This window comes from Bemisia tabaci, chromosome 9 (genome assembly GCF_918797505.1).
Source record: "Bemisia tabaci chromosome 9, PGI_BMITA_v3".
Classification (NCBI taxonomy): domain Eukaryota; kingdom Metazoa; phylum Arthropoda; class Insecta; order Hemiptera; family Aleyrodidae; genus Bemisia; species Bemisia tabaci.
The window spans coordinates 16,527,251-16,552,196 of record NC_092801.1 but is presented as its reverse complement, the minus strand read 5'-3'; the positions used below and the strand labels follow the sequence as shown (position 1 = coordinate 16,552,196).

The following is a 24,946-nucleotide window of genomic DNA, read 5'->3' as shown; positions in this document are numbered from 1 at the left end:
AGACAAGCGTCTTTAATGATTAAAACTTTGAAACTGAGAAAATGTGAGCGAAATCAAAGTTTTACACGTGTTTTTATAATTTTTGATCAATGTAAATAGTTTAAATGTGAAAATTAGGATCACTGGATGATTCGAGTTCATAGGTTGGCTCCCTTTTGGGTGGGGCACCAAGAGGTACATGACCTTATCAAACCTAACCTCCAAATTTTCGAGTTGTCCATACTCTCCCTAAAAAGATACTCGAACCTCGAGTAGGTACCTGTATACGAGAAAGTATTGCCATCTCAATCCTTTTACTACGGAAAAAGTTTGCCGCTCTCTGATTGGTCGACAATCATGGAGCCCCAGAGTTGGTCCAATGTAAACGAACTCCAGCCCCTCCGCTCCTAGTTTTGCCCAATGTAAAGAAACAAGATGGCGACAAAGTTCTACAAAGTTCTAGACGTGATTTTGGATGTGCTGATAAATTTTTATAATCAACTTCTGAAATGAGTTTGGATCGACCTTCAATGGATATTTTTGCCGAAAATTAACCTTTGAGTGTGATTATAATTCATTTCTCAGCCGATAATACGTATTCCTCTGGGTCGGGTTTGTGAACATTGGCCCAACTTTGGATCTCCATGATAACCTAAAACTGATGAACCAATCAGAGAGCGGCACAGAGATGGCAATACTCTCCTGAATACAGGTACTCTACATGGAGGGACTTAGGGCCCAAAAATGGCGGCGCTTTTTTTGAGGATGGAAGGAGGGTCATTGCCAACTTTTGACGGTTATCGCCTGATTATCACCAACCGCACTTGCTGCCAAACTTACTACCATGATTTTTCTCGAAAAGAGCACACGATTAGCCGTAAAACTATGTAAATACGTTTCAATAATACATTCGAGTAAATTTCTCGATGCGGAATGCAAATAAAACTGAATTTGAAGTCATTTTGCATTTTTTGCGGAAAAGTTGCGCTCCTTGAACTGCGTATTTCTCGGTTTCCGAAATACATGTTCGCGTTTATAATGTGCGCATTGTATTCTACGCGTCATTTCCCCTCGTCAGTGCTGCCGTGATATCGAAGAGTTCGAAGATTCGAATGATCGTGGTAAACGATGCAGTCGGTGCGGAAGGCATGTTAGCGCCTGCAAGACTGCATGAATACTTCACGCATTGCGCGTTCTCCACGGCAGCGCGGCGCGCGCTGTTAATGCCTGCAAGACTGCGAGGATACTTCACGCATTGCGCGTACGCCACGGGGCGCGTTTCCCCGTTTCCCGCCCTTTTTCGTTTAAAATGAAACAACGTGCAACACTGCCGTGATAGCGAAGAGAGCAGTAAGTGCAAGAATGAAGTTTTGAGAAAACGTGCTCAAAAGCTTCTGACCGGAACACTTTGTTAAAAGAAGCCTCCGTTCTTCGTCAAAATGCACTAATCGTCCGAAAGACTCCTAGAGATCGTATGGATGATTAAAAATCGACTGATTTCATTTCGATTACATGAAAAGGGTATTTTTCATTTTCATGCTAGGTTACTGTTAGGCAAAGACAGCCGTAAGTGTATTTTCTGCATGCTTTCGCGGTTGCGTTTTGGACACACAACAAACACATTTTCAGGTTAGAAATTCGCAGAAGAGGGCGGCAGTTTACTTGGAAGCACTGTTTTCATTGGCTCTCTGGAGGAAGAATGCCACTTACTGGTGTCTTGCCTGAAACTACGTCATTTTTTTGTGCACTAACGGCTTTCTCGTACGTCTCGTTTTTTTATACATATAATTATGACGAATTTTGCTGTTTTATCTATTTCAGTGATTTCGTCTAAAAGGGATTAGACGGATTTTGAAGGAAAATCGTTTCCGAAAATTTGACACTCACTATGCTCTCTTCGCAATGGAGATGTTGCATGAGTGAGGAATTTGCGATTTGACTGTTGATTCTTATTTAAAATTTCGCAAGAAACACGATGGTGCCACTGGTTTTCTCTGAAATCAACTCCCAAGCTCAAAAAAAGCTCTCAAGTTGAGGCCAAAATGGAGGGGATATCCCACCCTACCCTGAGAGTCCACGTACATCAAGACAAACTCTCCATGCAAAAAGAGGGAGCAAATACATCAGCAATGATGCCGTTTTTTCAGTTTTAGAGTCCCAAATAAAGTGGCAGCCCTGTCAATGTATTTGCTCCCTATCTTTGCATGGATAATTTATTTTGATGTAGAGGTGGACCCTCAGAATAGCGTGGGATATCCCCTCCATTTTGGCCTCAACTTGAGAGCTTTTTTTGAGCTTGGGAGTCAATTTCAGAGAAAACCACTGGCCACATCGTGTTTCTCGCGAACTTTTACAAAAGAATCAACAGTTAAATCGCAAATTCCTCACACATGCAACATCTCCATTACGGCAGAAGTCTCTACTCAATCTCTAAAAGAGGAAGAGTATAAGCAACGCAGAGAAGACGGTTCACGGAGGCTAAAGAGGCGGACTCACGGTAGATTTAATTCCGCGGGCGCACGAGGGGGAGGGGCGAGGGGCGAGGGACCGTTCAATGGGGCCATTTAATAATCGCAGACGTGGTTTCAGACACTAGAACAATCATAGAATTCATAGAGGCCGGATGCGATAAAAAGAGAAGACGCTCTGTCAAAGGGAAGAGACGTCGGTTTCCGCGACTCCAAGGTCGGCCTAAGGGTGAGGCACGATTTAACTGTCGCCCGTAAGAAGAACGCAAGTATGCGCCTTCAGGCGTTGCCGAATTTTCCCTGGCAAATCACCAATTTTTAGGAAAAGTTTCGAATATTTGTCCGCCAATTTCCCGGTTAATTTTTTTTGTAATTTGATCTAAAACGTCTGTAAATTTCAAGGAAAAATATTCATAATTTTCCTCAAAAACAAACATTTTATCGAAGGAAATTTGGCAACTCTCGAATGTTCATACGGCGTTTTTCCTCGGCACGGCAGTAAGGGTGAGGCACGATTTAACGGTCGTGCGCAAGAAGAACGCCGTATGAGCCATCGGACGTTGTCAAATTTCATTTTATAGAACACGATTTTTCCCCCGGAACACTGTGAATATTTTCGGGTTTTCTACTCTGCCGTGCTAAGGAAAAACGCCGTATGACCATTCGAGAGTTGCCAAATCTCCGTCGATAAAATGTTTATTTTTTAGGAAAGCTATGAGTGTTTTTCCTTGAAATTTTCAGGTTCTTGATGTGAAATTGCGAACAAAAAATTGGAGGAAAAATATTTACGTATTTTCCAGAAAATGCGTGACTTACCAAACGAAATTTGGCAACGCCTGAAGGTTCATACAGCGTTTTTCCTCAGCACGGCAGTGCTGGTACCCTGTTACTCAAGTCCCTGATTTATTCAGTACCTTTTCCTTACTTTCTCGAAAACTGCTCATTTTGACGATTCTCAAAAATTCTTGCTTTTTTCCTTACCTCAGGTACATGCACATGGTAGGTACATGGAATGATGAAATGACTCAGGAATAGACAGAAAAACACGAGGAATTGAACCGGGAATTTGATAAATGGATTGTGTTAAGAAATCGCATACCCCCAAGGCTACGTTGTAGAATTTATCACGAAAATCTCGAATTTACGTGCCTTTTCCGTACTCCCGTCCCGACCGTCCGAAATCCGTGCTTTTTCAGTGTATCCGCATTTGTTCCGTTCAATAGACACCCTGATTTCCTTTTACTGTTTCAGGGAATTTTATTCCCAATTTGGTCCGAAGTACCGGAAAATTTCAAGGGAAAATATTAAGTAAGGTTTCCTCGAAAACAAATATTTTATTCAGGAAAATTTGGCAACATTCGAATGTTCATAAGGCGTTTTTCCTCATCAAGGCATATTACTGCTGCCCTCTCGCACACTCCCGATCCGAAAAGGAGTGGTTTTGTGTGGTCCAGTTCGTCGTGTGTCTGTGTAAAGTCAGGGTGGCAAGTTCGGTAAAATTCGAAAATTCACTGACTGATACCTGATGGATCCGAAAATGTTGCTCATTACATATGCAAAAATTTTCTTCCTTTAGGTAATCGGATTTTCCCAACCAAAAAAATAAAATAGACTCCTAACTGAGGTGAAATTTCTCTAAGTGCCCCCCTGACCACAGATGCCAAATCGGTTAGTTACCAATAATGTATGATAAGTTATATTTAAATAAAATGTTATAGATTAAATATTTTTGAGGACAGCTTGGAAAGAAAGAGTTTAGCGAAAGTAGCAAAGTGTCGGAAGTTTGATAGGTTTTTCCAACACAAAGTTGAAGATTTAGTCAGTGCAAATGCACAATATTCTGGGAAGCTGTGCCAGTGCAATAGGGAGAATATACTCCATTTTAAAGGAATTTGGCTGTTCATATCAAATTTTGCCACTTAGAAGCAACAACTGCGAAAATTCTTTTTCAAAAAGACAAGTCTCAAAAAAACTGTTAAAGGGTTCGTCTCAGGAAATTGGGTATTTTTTATAATAAAATTTACAAGCAGTAAAATTTAACTAAAAACGGTTATAGTCCATTACTCTGGTTACGATCATGACGCCAGAAGATTGAACATCCATACCTACTTGGAAATGGACAGGGGTGCATGAATGCTGGATTATGCGATTGGAAGATTTGGGAAAAAATTCAAATGGGTAAGTATTTACAGTGGTTGTCAGATGAGGCAGAACGCAAGGAATTTTCAAGGGGTGAGAGAAGAAAAAAGTCTCACTTGGAGACTTTCGTGAGGAAACTTTTGGAGAAGTGCCTGAAGAAATAACTTCTTGAATAGTCCCAATCTTTTGAAACTTTTGGCACCCTAGAATTGGAGGATTAGAAAATACCAGGAAAAATTCTCAGGCTTACCTTTAAAGGTCTTGTGATTGTGATGGTTTCTATAGTCGTAGTCGGAGCCATTTTCAGCTTGAGGTCAGAATTACGTCGGGCCGGGCTGTAATCGAGAAAAAAGTATTTGAAAAATCTAACTAGTTTTAAGTCATAGGGGTGAAAAATAAGTTATGAAATTAAGAACTAAGAATTTGAATGTTCCTGGAAGGAAAAGTCCATATTTAAAGAGCTGTCTGCTCCTAAAATCCCAATTTATTTTTAAAAACAGCATAGGTGTTTTCCTTCTTCTTTCTTTGCTTTTGAAAAAAAGATATCTAGTTGACAGATGCACGAGCAGGCATGCTTTAAATCTTGTGTTTATCTATTGGATGAGACAAGATAAATAAGGAATGGAGTGGATAATAAGAATGAATGTGATCGGGCAATTGTGAGAGTCATTATGCCAGGCTGGAAAATCAACTGATTTTAGGTTACTGGAAAGATATCTTTACTTTTTCTATTATATGGCCTGAAAAGGTTTGGCCTCAAACCTTACTAATACAACAGATCAATCACACATCTCTACTTTTTTCTTGTCTCATCCAAACAAAAGATTTTGACAGACAGCTGCCAGCTGTTTTGTATTCTGATTTTTTCATAATTTCCTTGCTTATGGTTTCAAGTTACTTGTTGGAATAAAGATTACTAGGAGCAGTAGCAACCCCGTTAAGCCTAGAGAGATCTCCAACAACCGAGAATAGGAGCTGCTACTGTATCTTACACGAACACGTTCAACTTTTGCGTTATTTTGAGATATCTCCGCGAAAACTTAACGAATCTCAAAACCCTTTGCACTCCGGCTGGCAAACTTAATTCCTCGCATACAGGCGAAATTTGGAGCTGATTTATTATGCAGTTAATTAATAATTGCTGATTAATTGCCGTTTTTTGGTCAATGGATGTTTCATAAATAGTGCCGAAATGAAAACTGAAGCTTAAGACTCCGATGCTCAGGAAACGAACCCCCCTGTCAAGTATAAAGTTTGCCTAAGCTGGTACCGACTTTGAAACCTGCAGACACTGATAATCATTATTTAAAGCCAATGTAACTGACTGAATTTCATATCAGAGGAGGGACTTAAAATTTGCCGACTGAGTACAAATACTAAAAGAAAAGAAAAGGAAGAGTAACAGCATGACCCGTGTTAAATAGAAATAATCAAATTCTGAACTCATTATAAGGATAATATCAAATAATAATCAAATAAGGATAACGACAGTGTAAGTCTGCAATCACATATCTCGTTTGCTGTGTCTGAAAATCTCCCCCTTTCTGTTATTTTTTAAAGGAGAACAAATTGACATTATTCCTTGAAGTTTATGCAGAATTTTCTTCACACAGAACAGAAAAATCATGGCAGTTTTAAAGAATTACCACTGAGTAGTTTTCCATTTAAAAAATAAAGTACAGGAAACCTGCAACGTCGCAAACCAAGTTATTGATTGCCGGCTTACACCGTCAATATACTGATCAATGCTCTCCATTCATTGGTCACTGTCACAGACAATGAGAAACTTTTTTAAACCTTCTTCTGCGTACTAAGCATATGATTACCTTTGAAAGACTCATTTGGCACTGATGATAGAATGCTACCTGACAGAAAAGAAAAGATAATTAAAAGAAAATGGAAATCTTACCAGTGACTTAGCTGCCGGTCTGCTAATAAAAATTAAGTTGTTAGGTTTAGTAATTGCAAACCACTGAAGCAAAGCCAAATAAAAAAAATACATTAGTTTTAAAGACAATGTGACAGAAACACAAGAAAACAAAAGGTAATTGTTTCTCTATTCAAACAGAAAAACATAAGCAAAAAATGCTCAGGCCGTCTTTTCAGTTTGAAAATCACTCATTTGAAATATATTTTTCAGGTTCATTCATTACATTCTATTATATTATAAAGTACGTACATTTCTTTTCAGCTTGTAAAACATTAAATTAATTATGCAGGAGTGTCAAACTCTTTTGGAATTTCAGTGAATCACCAAAACTTAATGAAAGAAGGACAAGAATGATGCTCAATTTTCTCTTAAGACTAAAAATTTTGATGGAGGAAATATTTTGGAATTAGCAAATGCGCACGACCACTTCGGGCTTTAAGGGGCATGTCTCTTGAAGAATTCCTAGGCCCATAAAATCGTAATTCCTCGTATTTATTCTCATCTTAATTGCCTCTGGCGGAGGATTTTCTCATGCTCCTGCGAATCGCACAAATAACATACACGAATAATCAAACCAACAGTTACATACGTAACTACATATGGCATCTGGCCATGATTCACATGCTGTGAAAGTTTTCGTTTTATCGACAGAATCATCATTGCCTAATTTTCATCAGATGAAATGGGACATCAAAATATGTCAACGTTCCCGGATCTCAGAATCATTAAAATAGGGATTCAGTGACACTATGAGAAATACGTTGCAAATTTATTTTCTTGTTGTTATTTCATGGTTAAGAAAAGAATTGTTGTTTCCTGTTAGAATCTTGGAGGACAGGCCGCAGGCGTGGTATTGCCAATCTTCACTTTTTCTTGTTTTGTGTGTTCTCGTTGATTAAACTTTTTATTGTTACTGGCCTACCCACTCAAGCTTGTGCTTTTGGGCAGTTTCCAGTGTTAAAATTCTTCTTAGTTATTATGCTTATATTTTTGAATAAATAAATTCTAAATTCTAAACCCAAGTTAGATTAAGATGTGTAACTTGGTAAATTAACAATCGGAAGCTCTGTTGATCAAACTTAAACTTCCATTGCTTGCAGTGATTAACCTCAGTAAAAAAACATGACATTTGAGGGGCCTCTGTAGATCTCTTACATCTCTGAGGGCATGAGCTGAAGATAAATTCAACCTAAAAATCAATTAGACTTAACGGGTGTAGTTCGGTACTCGGGCTCCTTTTTAGACCCATCAACGGTACCCCCTATGCAGTTCGGTACTCGGGCTCCTTAATTTAAACTTATTTAGAAGAACATACGCCATGATTTGACGCGGCGCCTACGTAAACCCAATATCCACAAGCCTGAGTAGCCCAACCTAAGGTAACTTACCTGACGTAACGTAACGCAACCTAACCTACGGGCCCACAAGTTTGGTCGCTTTAGGTTGGGCTACGTAAGGCAATGCTCGGGTAAGTTAGGTAAGGTTAGGTTAGATTAATTTATATTTCATTTTTTCCTCTAAATAATACTTTTTATTACAGAATACACGACAACATCGTGAGCAGTAACGAAAAAAATTACGCTGAGAATAAAGCGTATGTGAAAATAGCCCCACTTTACGTGAACTCCGGAAACCATCTGGGCAAAGTAAATTTCATTCAAAATGTGTTTGTGATTGATTACGAGCATCGTATGTTCTTCTAAATAAGTTTAAATTAAGGAGCCCGAGTACCGAACTGCGTAGGGAGTACCGTTGATGGGTCTAAAAAGGAGCCCGAGTACCGAACCTCTTCCAACTTAACATTGGATGGTGTCATCATTTCGCAGTTGATGACCTCTAAAGTAGGAAGAAAAAAAATCAATCATGCATTAGTTTCTAACCTCAACTGGAAACACTGATTTAGAAACATGTAGCAAAACAAAGGCCAGATAATAAGAAAATTGCTTCTGAGAGAGAGGCTCAGTTCTACCTGACCAAAAGGAGGTAGCGATACGATTTATGAGAAGAATACATTAGTTTGGAGGCAGTGAAGGGGCGCTTTCGGTAACAGAGAAGGAAACTGAAAGACATGAATGGTTCTTCAAGAATGCGCCTCAAAACAAAATTGAGAAGAAGTTCAAACAAAACACCTTGATGAAAATTATCAAGATAAATAGATTGAGCATACCTGTCCCTGGGAAAATCAGAGCATTCGCTTTCGATTTCAAATTCACTGAAATCAGGAAATGAGTCACCAGTAAAACTTACACTACTTAGATTATAATACTGTGATAGATCGAGCATATCTGAGAGAGGATCTGGAATATGTTCAAAAACTAATCTGACCACTCCATCACACGATCACCGAAGAAAAACACAGGAAAGTTCTAATCAAAACACGGAAGGAGAGCTCAGATTTTAGGGAAAAGCCTAAAACTGCAAAACTGCAATCCAAATCAAAACATCGGATCCAATGATAAACGACGCGATACTAGCTCAATCTGTCGGCAATTATTCGAAGTTCTACGAGAATGCGCAATGCTCGCATTCGCATTACACTAGGAGCAACTTAAGTTGCAGATCCACCTAAATGAAGGAGATTTTCTGTGTCTGACGAAGAAAAGGCACAATTTACGGGTCGTGTCAAATATTGTCAAGCAAGCGAGTCGAATCACTTGAGACAAAATCGAACATGCTACAGTAGAGGAACCTGAGGTCCCTTCGAAAGATTGACAAAAATATCAGCTCTCACTTCTTGTACCTCGTTGATTTTGTGGAATCACACTTTGATCATGCCTGAGAACATGTAGATAACCAGCCAAGATGTTTCAGGTTTTATCTTACCTAATATTTTGGCTAATTTATCTAATTTAAGCCTTTTTACGTCCTACCTATAAAAGGTCTTATGGAGGGATAAAACCTCAGATCTCTTTTCTTCTTGATTTTAACTTAATACTAGTTGGTTCTTTCAAATAGTAAAATGATTGTTCAATTTGAAATTTCAAAAAACTTAAAAACCAGTTAAAGCATGCAAATAAGAAAACCTTCTTGAGATTTCTCATAGGAGAAAGAACCAGCATGTTTCTGCTTATCAGTTTCAACAATTAAGTAGATTTTTTTGTTGTTTTAAGTTTATCAAAATTTAAAATTTTGCACAAAAATTGATTAACTACACAAATGTAGAGACCTTTCAGCTCTAAAAAGGTGGAATTTCATCAAGTAATGGTAAAATTACCTTACTTTCATTTCTGCACATGACGGATGGTTTTGATCATTTTCACTTTTTTTTTGTGACACTTTAAGTCTGTAAAATTTTACATTAATTAAAAAAATTACACCAATATCAGTGCCCTACGACTAAAACATTTCTTACTTCATTTCAATCATTTTAAGTCATCAGGGAGAAAAGGTGCGTTGGCCTCATTGAATTACGTGTAAATTGCAATATTTGGAACTACTTATTTCAGAGTCAGTACTAAAAATGGCTATCAAATGTTTTAAAAACATTGAAACCGTTTGGAAATTCTAAAACACAAATAGGTAGGGACCTAATTTCTTCCAAATATATACCTAAATAAAAACAGTATGATAATGCATACCAAAATAACCAACATTCACCTAATTTTTCCAAAAAAGTAAGTTACATACCTTATCTGTAAAATGCATCAATATCAACAACAAAACTGCAAAAACGCAGTTGTTGATTTGCAATGCAGCAAACTTCGTATCATGGTTTATTTTCTAAATGGGAAGGTACTCACTGTCATTTATGGAAAACTTCCCTGATTTTCTTAGTGCAAGAAAAGAATACTTTGTTATAAATCCAAACTACTGTATTGGTTTGTTTTCCATTGATCAAATAAAATGATAGCAGAGATTTTGAAATGCAATGGACAAGATACGCATCGGTGCAGTTTCACCGTTGGTATGAAGACTACGGGAAAAATGAGAATCAGTAAGAAACTAAAGGTATTAAAAAATAACAAATTTAATACATCAGTTCTTTCGAAAAATAATTCAACTATACGCTTTTAACAATTACGGTAGACTGGAAAAAAGTAATGACATTAAAATTCAATTTTTACAAGAGCATAGCATAGGTACCTAGGTTTTGGTGAAAAGTTCAGCTGAAAATGCTTCATGTAGAATAAAAAATCTTTGCTTTCGAATAAGTATTCCACACAAATCACTAAGTATTGCAATCAATATTGGCAGTTTTAGAAAAAATGCTGAGAAAACACAGATTTCCAGTATACGAAACATTTCAGTTTGCAGGCTTCACTTTTGCATGATAATAAAAACTGACAAAGACTCATTTATGTAAAATTCATACCTCTAGATCAATTAGGGGCAGCAACTCATTTCATGATGTTACAAATAGCATGATCAAAGCTTAAAGAAGTAATTTGAAAAAACAAAAAACACATAAAACAGCTAAAATCTCAACAAGAATAAACTATTCACGCATTACTTTTTAAAAGGACTACGTTCATTAATCACTAAGTACATTAAATGTCTAATTTTTTATGATTCATGTTTGATAAATAAAAAGATGGAAGCTTACAAAAATAAATAAATAATAAATAATGTTGAACATCAAAAATTATGCTAAAATCGAAAATGGTGTGAAAATCAGTACACCTAGGAATAATTACAACATGACGGAAAAAAATCATTGGTTATTCAGTTTGGCTGCTAAAATGAACAGTTTAAAAAAGAAAACAGCAGTTTTGGTATAAAAACACGACTGAAAGAAATACTGAAACTTGAGATTTTTTTTAGGCGGCCTGGAAGTAAGAGTTTCAATAAAAATTTGTAACTGAAAATTCTTCATTACTGGTGAAATTATTTGGTTATGAGCAGTAGCCGAGTTGAAAGCTTGAAACTCTCTAATTTTGTGGCTGTTATTCCCACAAGCTTAGTTTTACCTTTCTGTCAGTCTGTCTCCATACAATAATACTTGGTTATTTGCTGTGATGTCTTCCCAATGGACAGTTGAAAAGTGCGTTTTGTTTCCCCAAGAAAAATTTACCAATTCTTCTTGATGAAATTGATGAGACCGTTCGTAGAACCATCATGGCTGGAAACAGGCGATTTATCTTGAAGCTCGGGTTCGATTGCCTTGGCTAACTGTTTACCCAGCTCAACACTGTACATAACATGAAAAAGAAAGGTAATTAGCATTGAGAAAAAAATAAAAAGCAACAATTTTATGCTTGAAAGATAGTAGGTCAGTTGCGCTGGCCATAGAATCGTATTCTGATGCTTGATTCTTGTAGATTAGCTAAAAATGATAAGATCGGTCCAAACAGCAACTTTCAATGTTGAATATTAACCGAGATATCGCGCTTTGAAAAATTCAGTTTATGATGTCATCCACCGTGATAATGACACCCTTGTTTCTGGGTGTGGGATTCTTCGAAAGTGAAGTATATGCCTCATCTGATTTAAGCCTTTTAAAAATGACTGCGGGAGTTGGATTTGGTAAAATAAACTATACTGGACAATTTGACATAAATTGAGAAAAAATGACAATACATACCCCCATTGATCGAATGAGTTGATGTCCCAAATGACTCCTTGAACGAAGATCTTATGTTCGTACAGTGCTGAAAAAAGTAGAAAAGCATTTTCATGAGAAATGAAGAATAAAATATGATGGATTACGCTTAGAAACAAAAGGTAAAAGGAAAGAATTCATGAAACCAAATCAACAGTTTTTTAACTCAAAGCTTTTTTGGTTGTCCCTAAAAATTTGTAATCTCAAGTAAATAAGGAGGTAAAAAAAAGTACTTGAATCCAGATATTTCAAAAAACAACAATTAAAAAAGAATTTAAGTATAAAAACAGTAGCTTTTCCTGGTCTTAAATGAAGATTTGGCTGGAAAATTATGAAATTACAAACCAAGATACATATATGTTTTTTAGTTCCCTGTTGATATCTGATTAAAGGTGATAAATTTATTCACCTCTGAAATGTATCATGTTTTCAAATGACCTGTTCAAGTTTCCAACTCAACTGAAAAAAAGTCTTCAGAGTATAAAGTAAAAACGAGTAAAGTATTAAGTAAAAGTACCGTACCTATCAGGGCTCCGAGAGTGAAAGGTGTGACTCTTGGGACAACGATGGAATTGGTGGGTCGGTTGCCCTGGAAAACTTTGTGGGGGAGAATGCGCTGCAGGGCATCACCTGAGACTCCAGAGCTTTCTAATTCCTTCTGCGCCTCAGCGGGGGTTTTGCCTTTTGCAAGAGCCTCAGTTTGAGCAAGGAAGTTTGCCAACAGAATCTGAACAAAGAAAAATGTTGTATTTATAAAAAAGAGAAGTACATATTAAATAAACAATGTGGTAAAATAGTGCAGTGTCCCCACACTTTTGCAAGGAAAATATGACCAAAAAGTTTAATACTTCAATTAGAGTGTAAAATTTGAGCTTTAATGAGAACCAGCACAAGATTGAGAAAAGAGAATTTTCAGCTCAGGCAGTTGCATTCGAATATTAAGTTGAGGTCACGCCGGGATATCTATCTTGTTTTGAGTCTTTTAAGACCTGTACAGTAGATCACATTCGTCAATGAGCCCAGCTTGGCATCCCGCAAAATTCAAGACAGGCATTTCAATAAAAAATTATAGGAGGGGGAAGGTTATGGTATTAATAAAGAGGGGGCTAGGTTTGAATTCAAGAGCATCGAAAAGAGCAGAGGCAGAGTATAAGACTGGAAAAAGGATGTCGCAAAATATTTCAGCATCCACGAAGAGACTACTTTCGGACCTTTTTTACTCCATAGAAAAAGGTAAGGAACGCTGTAAATTTAGAGGAGTCATAAAATCTTATTTGTTTTACGACCAATAAGATAAACACAGGATTTTCTGTAAGAAGGCAGCATTAGAAATTTGCAAGTAAAACCTGCCGGACAAAGGCTACTTACTTTTATTGGCAGACATATTTCAAGCTGTTTAGACAGCTACTCACATATTTATTGATAAAGGCAAATGATGCAAGTGAAAAAATTATGTAAAAGTCGAATCAGGATATAATGATTGCAGAATATAAATCAACTGTTTCGAACTATCGGGAAGCGTATTTTCGTTGATCGTGCCAAAATGCCGCGATAATGGCAGCGAGATCATAATCGGATTGGTAAATATTTGAGGTTAGACTTTCGAAATTGATGCTGGTCGGATTCTATCATCTTCATCAGGTCATTGCTAAACCCTACTTTTTGTAGGAATATATTTTGGTTCCAACGTTTGTAAGAATTCCACCTCCTATCTGTCTGGTGAGTCCCGATGTTGTTCCGAAAAATTATGATCGCGCCCAAACAAGATACAAAACCGCTTGATCCATCCATTTTGGTTTGGACCGATCATCAACGAAAATAATCATTACCATTGACTTAAAATGACAGCTCTCAGCCGTCATTGCAGCGCTGGGCCAGCTCTGAAATGACGGCTCAGAGCCGTCCGTCGATTGTTTGCGTCATTTCGGCGATTCTCCGGTATATTGCGTTCTCATCAATGTTTTTATGAGTAGTGTGGCCACAATATGACTTATTGTGAACGTTAATTTCTTGTTTTGTTACAGTATTTCCATATTACTGTGTGTTTGCACATGAAATAACCTCAAAATTTTCTGATTTTTGCTGATTTTGCGATTTTGACAGCTATAAACCACATAAAAAAATCTTGTGTTCAAAGTTTTCACCATTTTTCTCAAACGTTGTATTGTGAATGCTTATTGTGTCAATTTTCACCCTTAGAGAAATAATATCTGGATTATTTTGAAAAGTTCAAATTTGCTGATTTTCGCCAAATTAAATCGTAATTCCTGGCCCGTCAGGGTCAAATTAAATCATAGGTCAATGGATTAAGTTCTCATGAACCACCTACCTTATGATGGAGACCATTTTGAACTGGGTTATGTGTAATTGCAGGAGCAATGAAATCAGCAGGGATAAGCCTAGTTCCTTGATGAATGAGCTGATAGAAAGCGTGCTGGCCGTTGGTCCCTGGCTCACCCCAGACGATTGGACCAGTGCTGTAATCTACAATTTGACCACTTCTGTTCACATACCTGAGGAGAGTAAAATAAATTATTGAAAAGTGAGATAAAGTTTCAAACTTGACACCCTAACTTTTGATTTGTGCGCTTTTGATATTGTCATAGGTTTATGAATCATTTTTCTGATCAAGACTTGAAAATTAAGAGGAAAAAACCTTAAAACCCACTTCATGGAAAATTGAAGAAATTTTCACAGTTTAATTACTTTCTATGCACAATGGACCACTAGACAAGGTACGAATTAAAGGATTCTGATACATGTTTCTTAACCAAAATTTCACGCAGAACACGATTCACGCAACGAAAATGACTGAAACCAACTCCTAACGAAGATATTAATGTTTTTATTTCACACTGGTTAGGAGGAATTTGAACTGCCCGCTCACAAGAAACTCAAAGCTCTACGTGAGTCAAATCACGCACTACAACAATTTCAGCAATCTTCTCAATCGAGCAATGTTCATGTCCCACCATGTGCTTTTTAAACTATAAGCAATTTGTTATAGCTGAGCCAAAGCGTCAAGATTAAGGTTGCCAGATTTGTATATCGTAGAGACTGTCATGATAACGTTTAGCGTGCGATGTGAATCACGTAGAGCATTGAGTTTTCATGAGCGGGAGGTTTGAATTCACACATCAAGAATTATTGAATATCTTTGTAAGGAGTTGATTTCGGCAATTTTCGTTGTGCGCATCGTGTTCTACGTGAAATTTTGGTTAAGCAGCATGTATGAGAATGCTGAAATTCTTACCTTGCTTAGTGGTCCATTCAGGGGAGGAAACAGGTGATTTCTACTATTTTTTACCTCTCCCTCCCTCACTCACACACCCAGTTTCACTCTATTTGCCGTTGAAAGCCGAAATTTTAAGATTTCCATACAAGAATAAGCCTCATCATCCTCGCCGAATTTTGTCAAAATCCAAGGCACTTGTAAAACTTCATTGGATATTCAACATGGAATGACCCTAATCTTCCAATGAGTCATTACGAAAACATTGTCTTGACGTCACAACAACTTTTTCTTCATATTATTTTTGGCTGGGTGGGTAACATAATATTTAAATTCAATCCCTATTCAGCTACCAATAGTTAAAGAGGAACCATAAAGTATGGACTTACTTTCCGTTTGACTCCATGTCACCCTGCTGGAAGTAAGCTGCAAATCTGTGAAGATATTGATCATAAGGTAAAAGAGCATGAGTTTCAGCTCCATAGAAGTTGATGTACAAAATTCCCAGCAACGCAAGTATTACAGGGGCCTGAAAAGATGAAGAAATAATTTAATCACTTGTTTAAACAAAAGCGTGAAACTAGAGTGGGTTAAATTGAAGTTGCAGTGCTTTATTTTTCTCACAAGGTTTGAAGGTTTAACAAACTGACCTTTTGCTCATGGAAGAAAAAGAGGAAAAAATATACCACTATTGTTCCCCCAAACGCTTGATACAGTTTTGACAAGCTTATCATAAGATTGCAACTATGAGATTAAAAGAGGGCTCCTTTGCTTGAGTCCGAAGAATCATGTGTGCAAAAGAAGAAAATTACAAAATTTTGAGAAATAATAATAAGATTTGTCTAAAAAAATATATTGAATTCAGTGCAGCAATATAATCCCATTTTGTGTGGGATTCTCTTATCTTAAAAAAATCCCGTTTTCAATCCTTTGAATACTATCATTTGTTGTTCGTTTTAAATGTAAGAAGCACAAGAAAAAAATTTCAAATTGGATCAATAGGAATCCAAAAAAAAAAGAGAAAAATTCCCAAGTGAGAACTCAATGAAAAGATTCCCAATCTTGCGCACTCCCAAAGATTCAATGGGAAATCTCCTTGTTTCAAATAGTTTATCTGTTATTTCAAAGATATATCCTATTACTTTAGAGAAATTTCTGGTTGACTCAATAAGAATTCTCATCTAGGAATTATAAACTAGAAAATTTTTCTCAGTGTAAATTTGATGTTAAGAATAAGGGTTTGTATCTTTTTCTTTTTGATATCGGGGTTAGACTCCAGTTAAAATTGCTGGCTCAAAGTTCAGAGACACATTTGGAACTACAATTTTGAAGAATTTATGCATGTATTTCATTTTATTTAGTATGACAATTCCTGATGATGGCTTGAGGTTTTTTAAGAGACATCCATCCTCCAAGGAGAAAAAATTAAGATAAATCTCGTCTGAGAAAGTAACAAAGAATGATGGAACATTTTGTAACATAGCAATGCATGATATTTTACTTGCTTTGGTCATTAATGCACTTTTCATTTTGATACTCTAATAATTTCAAAGAGTAAACCGAGAAAAAAAATAGGAATTCAACACTACTTTTGATCATTTTTTATTCAGCTAGAATAATAAATCTGACCTGGAGGTAGGTGTAATTTTAATTGTTTTCCTAATACTCAGAACAAAACAAATTTCAGACAGTCAGCATTCATAGACGATGAAACTGCAGGAATGCGTATCTCATTTACAATATTTCAAAATCTTTGCTCCAATTCTATTTTATCCACAGAGAGAAAATCCAGGCTATTCATAGATTATTGAACACAAAGAAAGGAAAACTTGGGCAGATTCCCAAGAAATGACAATCAGTATTTTTCCATTGAAAAAATAAAGTTTGACATGAAGTCTGCGACAATGATAAAACCACAAGAAACATCCTGCAATTTCACTGTTGTTATATACGTACATTTTTCTCCAAAGGTGCTGTCTTGAAGTGATTGTCCATAAAGTGGGCGCCAGCCAAGAGCTTCTCGAAGTTATCATAACCGATGTTCAATGCAATGGACAGACCGATAGCAGACCAGAGAGAGTAGCGGCCTCCAACCCAGTCCCAAAATGCAAACATGTTCTTTTCATCGATTCCAAACTCGGTGACCTTGGGTGCGTTTGTTGAGAGTGCAACAAAGTGCTTGGCCACATGCGCAGGCTGACAAAAATTAAAGAGCATGGTCAGAAACAACAATCATCATTACAGGGAAACAGCATAGGGGGCTAGATAAAAAATTCAGAATTTTAGTTCGAATTGTTACACAGCTTTAAAAAAAATGGCCAATCATCTTTATGAGTTAATTTCACTCTAAGTAATGAACTTCTTGAGATGGTTAGTCTTTGGATGCTTCGTCAAATGACATCCTACTCGAGAAATAACTGGAAAAAATTATAAGCAAACTAGAATGAGGATAAAATTGCATTACTAAATTTTCTATGCTGTTCATATATTTTCTAAATATCAATGATAAATTTTCCTATTCACTGACTTGCTTATTGAAAATTAAAAATGAAAACATGAGGAATTACTGTTCAGAAATAAAATGCTATGATCAAACAGACAAAAAATTACAAGTTTACTTGATCAAAACGGGACCACTATTTTTTAAACTTATCTTCTACTGGTTGAGAAATCGAGAGAGAGGAAAAACTACAGCTAGGATTGCTAAAAAAGTGAAATTTACATCTTTGGCAGCCTGTAAGAACCACTGCTTTGCTGAAGTTGCATTGGTAATAGTTTCCTGGGTTGTGAATGTTTTACTTGCGATGATGAAGAGCGTTGTTTCTGGGTTAATTTTCTTCAGTACTTCCGCCAAGTGAGTGCCATCAATGTTTGAGACGAAATGAGCTCGCGGGCCAATTGCAAAAGGCTTCAGCGCTTCTGTCACCATGTATGGGCCCTGAGAGGAAAAAACAGATTTTTTTTTTTCTTCAATGGCTAGGTAGTTGTAATAGAAACAATTTTGAAATAAAACTGGCATTATGAGATAAACACATTTTTATGCTACACTGATCCTGCATTTAGAGGTATTTAACAAATATCATTCATTACAGAATTAATATCTATCAGCCAATGATTTGTTGGTGGGAACGTTATTTCAGCCAAATATGATTGGAGGGTTGGGGGGGGGGGGGGGGCATAACATGTCAAGAAGAGGCTAGGTGTGCTCAAGCAAGGAAGGCAAGACAGCAAAAAAAATTGAGAAATATCACAGATCTCACCAAAATTGCACGAAAAAGGGGTAAAATTTTAAAGAAAAGTGGTGAGAATCCTTCTTCCTGGAATGCTCTTCTGTTGATTTTGTTGTTGGCTTTCAGGTCCTTAGGTTTTGACTTGACTTGAACAGGCTTATTACGTCAGATTCTAACTCTACAAACTTGAGGGGTTTGGTGTTATACTTGATTTTTCAAAATCAAATTTCTTCTCCCTCAGACTAGGAAAGAAGCCAAACTTTTTCATGGAGAGGATGAAGTTTATGGACGAAGCTATTTCGTCACCCTCTTGCCAAGTATCATAGGCCCAATTCACGCTTGGACGCTATGTTGCTGATGGTGCCAATATTCTTTAGATTTTTTGTATTATATTTTCACACATGAGTACTTAAATGAAAATTTCAGGGATTAATCTTGATGATAAAAAAATAAAAGGTAAAATTTTCAAGTAGTTCTGTTTATTAGTTTTTTTGGAAATCCTTAGTAACTCCCTAGCTGTGTTGCAGACAGGGACATATAAATTAAAATCATAGCTGACATGAGCAAGTATGATAAACCTTTGAAAGGGATTCAAATCATAGGGAGTCTGAGATTCGACAGACGAATTAGATAACTATGAAAAGACCATCACCTTGGTCTTCACGACTGATATTCCAAATGGAAATTTTTATCAGCAAGCACTTGAATGGACACAAGTGAGGCTATTTGATTTAAAGGTCAAGCAGATATGAGAGATGAGACAGGTAGCAGTCAAAACAGGTCTGGAATAATCTTATCAGTTCCTTATTGATTTTGATAACGGCCAACGAGCAAGGCTCAGGGAGTTCTGTAGTTGTTTTGTTGCTCCCCATGCAACATCTAAGTTTTCAGGTGATATAAATATCAAAAAAAGGGAAGATAACTGACAGTGATATGGTTTACATAGCACTGCCGCTATGGATTATTCTGGAAACAACGAGGGGGCCGTTTTCTGAAAACGACCAGTATTCTGGAGGCTTGAAATTCTGGATAAAGACATCATACTTTCATTGTAAAAAATTATAATTAAGTTATTTACCAAATCTGATCCTCCAATTCCGATGTTCACTATGTCTTCAATTGGTTTGCCGGTGTATCCAAGCCATTTTTTAGAGATAACCTATGTTAGAAACAAACAAGAAAATCAAATGTATTAATTCACTGAAAAAAATTAAAATTCTAACATGAAGGATCTCATATTGCAGTCACAAGTAGTACAATTTACATTTTTGTTATAAATGCTAATGTTACAAGGCTTATACGGTGATAAACTTTTATGGAGAGCTCAGATCTGTTCATGAGATACATAGGGCTCTAGCGGAGAGGAAGGGGGAAGGGCGTTGAGGACAGTGTTTTGCCATTTTGTTTTTAAGTGCTAAAGAAGAGGGATCTAAGTCACAAAAGCAAGGGGGGAGGGGAGGTCGAAAAATTCAAAATATAGCGCGACACATTTTATGAGCAGCCCCTTCGGATGTAATTCTATCTGAGAGGATGGAGGGTGGGGGTGGGGTGGATGTCTACTCTTTGAGACAAGTTTAATACGGTATTAAGAAGCCACATTTATCAATAATTTATTCAGGAGAAAGGGATCAGGCTTTGAGGACCCACTGTCTGTGCCAGTGCGAGGTAATATCTGAAATGAAAATGGGGATTCAAGTGGAATTGTACGGTTGGAAGCTGCAATCACTTATTCAAAATCACTCGGTAGTACAGCATACAGTCATTCCAGTTCTAAAGCAACATTCTTCATTATAGACATATCCCTTCCCAACAAATCTCTATGACTCGTACTGCCCCTTTGACCTTGAGAGGTAGGCAAGCAGTCTTCAGGTTTAAATGCCTGAAGGCATGCAAAGACTGATAATATCTCTCTCAATGTGTGCTGAGACAGCCTTGGCCTAAATGATTTTGTTGAATGACTTGGTGATATGATTTTTCATTGAGGTAAACTGACATTCGTTGCTCCTCGAACTTAAGGGCATAAACCTCCATTTCGGGACGAGCCCTATTTATCATGTCACCTCCATGCTTTCCATGTAAGCCCTGGCTTACATGAGAATGAAGATATGCACTTATGTCAGAGGAGCAACGATTTGGGAAAGTATTTGTTTCCTTGTCAAATTCTGTAATGTTAATTTTATCGTTTTCTCAAATGTATGAGTTACAATCTTTTGCTGGAATAAATGAGTAATATTAAAAAAAAAAATTCCATAAAGGGTGTGTCTAGGAATTAAAACGGATTATTGATTAGCACGCTTTGCCACCCACAAGTCTGTTTGATTTCATACCATTTCAAGTCATTAATTTTAATGAGATCTGATTGATAAGAAGGCAAGGAGGAGAGCAAAGCATGTGAGTTTTTGACCTGACAGAAAAAAAAATTGACCCGGCTGGACTTCTCATGAAAAATTATTCAAAGATAACGACAAGACCATTTTTAAGATAAACTGATTATGAGTTAAATGCATTTACATGATTACTTTGACCTGGAAAAAATTAAGACTAGGTCAAAGAATTCAAGAGCCAGGTTTTGCTCTTGTCTTGTCGCTGTTTGCTTTATGAGTTGCGTTTAGGTTTTTTACGGTAATATAGACATTCAGTCGATTTGGAAGTGTTCATAAAATCTAAAACATACATATTTAGTTGGAGGAGAGGGCTAAAACCAAGTACTGCGTAGCGATCCAAACTTAAAAAATTAAATATTCTTTTTGGGAGGATATTTTTTGGGGGCACATTTTTCTGCAGAGATAGATGAAATGGAATAGAGTTTTACCCACGGTTCCTTGATTTCTTTCGGGAGGGGGAGGGGTCTGAGTTTGCAATACAAGAGGGAGAGGGCAAAAAAAAACCCCTGAAAAAATACATTATAAAATATTCTTGAGCAGTCCCTAATCCCAGTTTACTTTCAAATGTTTACTTAGTCCAACTCAGATTATGGGCAAGCCCTTAAGCTTTCCTTAATCATACCAGAAAAACTATACCCTACATTGATTATGATGAGAAACATATTCTTAAAGATCGAAAGAATGGGAGCAAAATTTTTCAAGAGGAATTTATTACTCTTGAGTTGCTTTAGCTTTTCAAAATCTTTAAAGTTTTGACACTTAAAAGCGTTACGAGTTTAATCAAAACACTACCATTATGTCTAAAAGATTAGGATGAGATGGTATTTACCTCTGTGGTAAATTCTTTCATGTGTTTGAGAACTGCATTCACTTCAGGAACCACATCCTTGCCATCCACTAGAATAGGTGTATTGCTCAAGTTACGTAAGGCAATATGAAGGACAGCTCGGTTTTCTGTGAAGTTGATCTTTTGGCCAGAGAACATGGCATCACGGGCTGCCTCCACTTTGCGTGCTTTGGCCTGAAAAAATTACAATACTGTGAGTAAAATTCATAAATAAAAAGGAGAATAGCGATTTGTAAAATTAATTGAATGACTCGAGCAGTTATTTATAGGAGAGACTTTCATGCCGACAGCTCATAAAGAGCGTAGATTTATTGTAAGGTAAACATTTGAGAGAAGAGTTCTAGTTTCCAAGGTTATCACAGAATTTAAAAACTGAAATTCCTTAACATTTCCCTGATATCCCAGACACATTTTGGTGAAATTCTCTGACAATTGAAGAGATGCCACATAGTTAAAAAGACATAATTAGGGATAAGTTTCATGCAAAATTTGTTATTTGTAACGTCAAACCCATTCTAAAAAGCAATTTATTTATTTATTTTTACAAAAAGAAAATTACAAAAATAATCACACTTAAAAAATTAAAGATGACATAACAATTTTTCCCTGATATTTTCATCTTTTTCCTCAATATTTCATGGTTTTCCCTGATGTTTTAAAATTCCCTGACATTTCCCGGTATTCCCTGACTGTGGCAACCCTTATACAGGTCTTGGAATTAGGACTATTGAGTATCGATAGATGACTCTGATTTTCAATTTTTTTTTAAATTTGACATCCAATAAAAATTTCAAAGGAGCCTTAATCTCTCTGAGACTAAAATTTCTGATCGGTGCTCATTCGTTTCTTGAGAGAAGTAAGTAGTAATAAAGTTATTATCATGGTAAATCTTGTCGAGAGAAAGTCTTTGTTCCCTTAAATGGTTATTTAATCGTTATTTTCAACACAAAAAAAATATGCCACAAAATATGAGAAGTATAAACCTAGAAATACTTTTGTTTGTCAGTCTTTCATTTGAAAAAACTTGTCGTATGGAGGATGGAATGAAGAATTCTACGGAGATGATTGAGACCTATACCCCGGGTCGATTTTTTCTAGCGATTCTGATCATTATCAGTACATAACTAGTCCGCATCTAAACTCTTTTTCAGTTCTAGGTAAATGGGTAATATTTTTAATCAGAGACCGTCTTTTTCTGTGTAAAGGCTAGGCGGAGGCTTCCAAAATTTAAGGAGGGAAAATCTTCTTTGGATTACATTCATTTTTTTGGCACTTACCAAGTCGACAAGAAGAGAAAACAGCTCCTTATCGATGCGGTTTTTGGAAAAGTCGAGTAAAATCTCGCCATCAGCTGGAGTGGGTACAGTTAGGCTGCAAGAAACAATAAAAGATAAGCATGAGTAGATAGCAAAGTAGATGAAAATGGCAAAACATTATGAGGGGAAAAGTCTCCAAAATGATCTACAGATTCAAAATAATATATATAGTAGGTGCATCAAATATATGTAGTAGTTGCCTACTTACAGAGTCCGGGTTTATCAAGAATACTTAAAGTCTTTGCAAATTGTTTCTACTTTATTATGTGATTATGATGAGAAAATCAAGGGATGCAGAAAATGCAGAATGGATAGTGTCTGAAAAAACCAGGGAACATTTCAGGGAATTTTAAATAATATCAGATTACTTGTTCTGCATTTTCCTATGATCGGGAGGTCTCAGGTTTGATTCCTACTCAGGGGATCCAAGTTTGATGGTCAACAGTTACCTGAGGTTGGTTTGATTAGGGACTAATAGGATTTTAGGGATGGAAAGCATGAGATTGTCCCTCCCGGGATATTTGAAAGGTGAAAAAAAAAGGAAGAAAAAAAAAAAATCTGCAGACTTATTTCGCCTTACAGGCATTTCATCAGATTTTACCTTTACTTGGATTATTCTATCAGTTGTGGTGGCTTTTCCACCCTCCCCTCTACCACCTCTGAAAATTAGGAGGGAAACATGTCATTCCTGAGAAATTCTTGTTTCTAAGAAAGGATGATCAATGAAAAGTGACTCCTCCTAAATCTGTTGGTCTCTGTAAAAAAAGAGACTTGGGTTGTTTTCAGCATAAGGAGAAGACTCTGTGGAAATGACCTCACTATCTTGATAATTACATCACTCAGAGCAGGATACTGTGATTTACTTGAATTACCTGCAAGGACAACTGCGTATTATTTTCCTTGAGGGGATTGTTACATCATGCTTCTGGAAAGACACAAGAGGGATACAACCCTGATTTAAGCGATAAGTACTAAGCCCCTTCAGGGTTCTTTCTCTGAAAATTTTTGGAGCTGATAGTGAATCCGGGAAATATTGGTGCTCTTTACTGAGGAAATGAGATGTAAGCAAAATTTTGGGCTGTAGAACACAGAGGCAATTGCAATTTTTGCACCGCAATTTGGTTTGACAGATAAGTACAACGACTAGTTGAGGAGACAGTTGATTTTGATGAAAGGAAAACTGAATGCAAATGAAAGGCCCTGGAAAACCTACTCATCAGGAGGACTATACATGACAAATAAAAATCCGACAGGTGATAAGTGGTGGGCATGGTTACTAGAGGCAAACAGGTTTGGCTTTCACTTCTCAACCATGCAGCATGCTTCCGGTTAACATTTCTGTAATGGTCAACAAACTTTTCCCGAGGCAATTTTCAGAAACATTACATAAGCTCAGGATACTTGAGCCGCAAAACTTCATTGCCTTGAGTCATCACATCTCTTTAGACAGATTATGACACTTTTTGCGGTGTTATCCTTCGCAATCTTGACAGGATTCTGAAAGTCACATGGAGGTCACAAAATCCAGGAGTGGTGCAAATTACCTGAAGGATTGGAATCTTGAGGGGTCTTCGTTGAATAGCTGCAAGATATTCAACTTGGATCCTTTCGAATTAAAGTAGGATTGGATTTTCTGATAGGTTGCTTCATCCTTCAGTTTCGGGCGGCCGTCCATTTTCGCTTGATTATTACCGGAAAATTTGAATTATAAAACACAATCGTTATCACCGAACTGAAACTTGGGTTATCAAAACACAACTGAAAGCTCTCTCACGAAGTTTGACAGACGGGTGGCGGTGGCTTTCTTCCAGGTTCCTTGCCGAGCTTTTTGGTTCGATTTCAATCCGGCGACCCTGGACTGAGGAATGTTGGACGTGATGTT

At 36.9% G+C, this 24,946-nt stretch overlaps 2 protein-coding genes across 4 annotated transcripts in view; both read right to left on the bottom strand.

Moving 5' to 3' along the window:
- The window catches only part of LOC109035168 (transmembrane protein 47), a 32,138-nt gene extending 23,184 nt beyond the window's left edge, over positions 1–8,954 (bottom strand). For 2 of the 3 annotated variants that reach the window (XM_072304360.1, XM_019048693.2), the window contains exons 1-3: positions 8,684–8,934; positions 6,496–6,558; positions 4,837–4,921 (exon numbers count right to left, since the gene is read on the bottom strand). Coding sequence is in view for 2 of the 3 variants with exons in the window: in XM_019048693.2 (XP_018904238.1) it covers positions 4,837–4,887 (51 nt within the window). In the remaining variant the exon portion in view is untranslated. Of the gene's footprint in view, positions 1–4,836; positions 4,922–6,495; positions 6,559–8,683 lie in introns of all 3 variants that reach the window. The other variant, XM_019048692.2, reaches the window with a different exon arrangement.
- A 1,513-nt stretch (positions 8,955–10,467) lies between these two features.
- Positions 10,468–24,854, bottom strand: LOC109037018 (glucose-6-phosphate isomerase). The gene is made up of 11 exons (XM_019051493.2): positions 24,609–24,854; positions 23,026–23,119; positions 21,731–21,922; positions 19,596–19,676; positions 18,010–18,225; positions 17,244–17,483; positions 15,677–15,816; positions 14,385–14,568; positions 12,578–12,782; positions 12,038–12,104; positions 10,468–11,644 (listed from the first exon to the last, which is right to left on the bottom strand). The coding sequence occupies exons 1-11, from the start codon at positions 24,737–24,739 to the stop codon at positions 11,524–11,526; spliced, it is 1,671 nt and encodes a 556-aa protein (XP_018907038.1). The 5' UTR covers positions 24,740–24,854; the 3' UTR covers positions 10,468–11,523.
- Between the last annotated feature and the right edge of the window lie 92 nt (positions 24,855–24,946).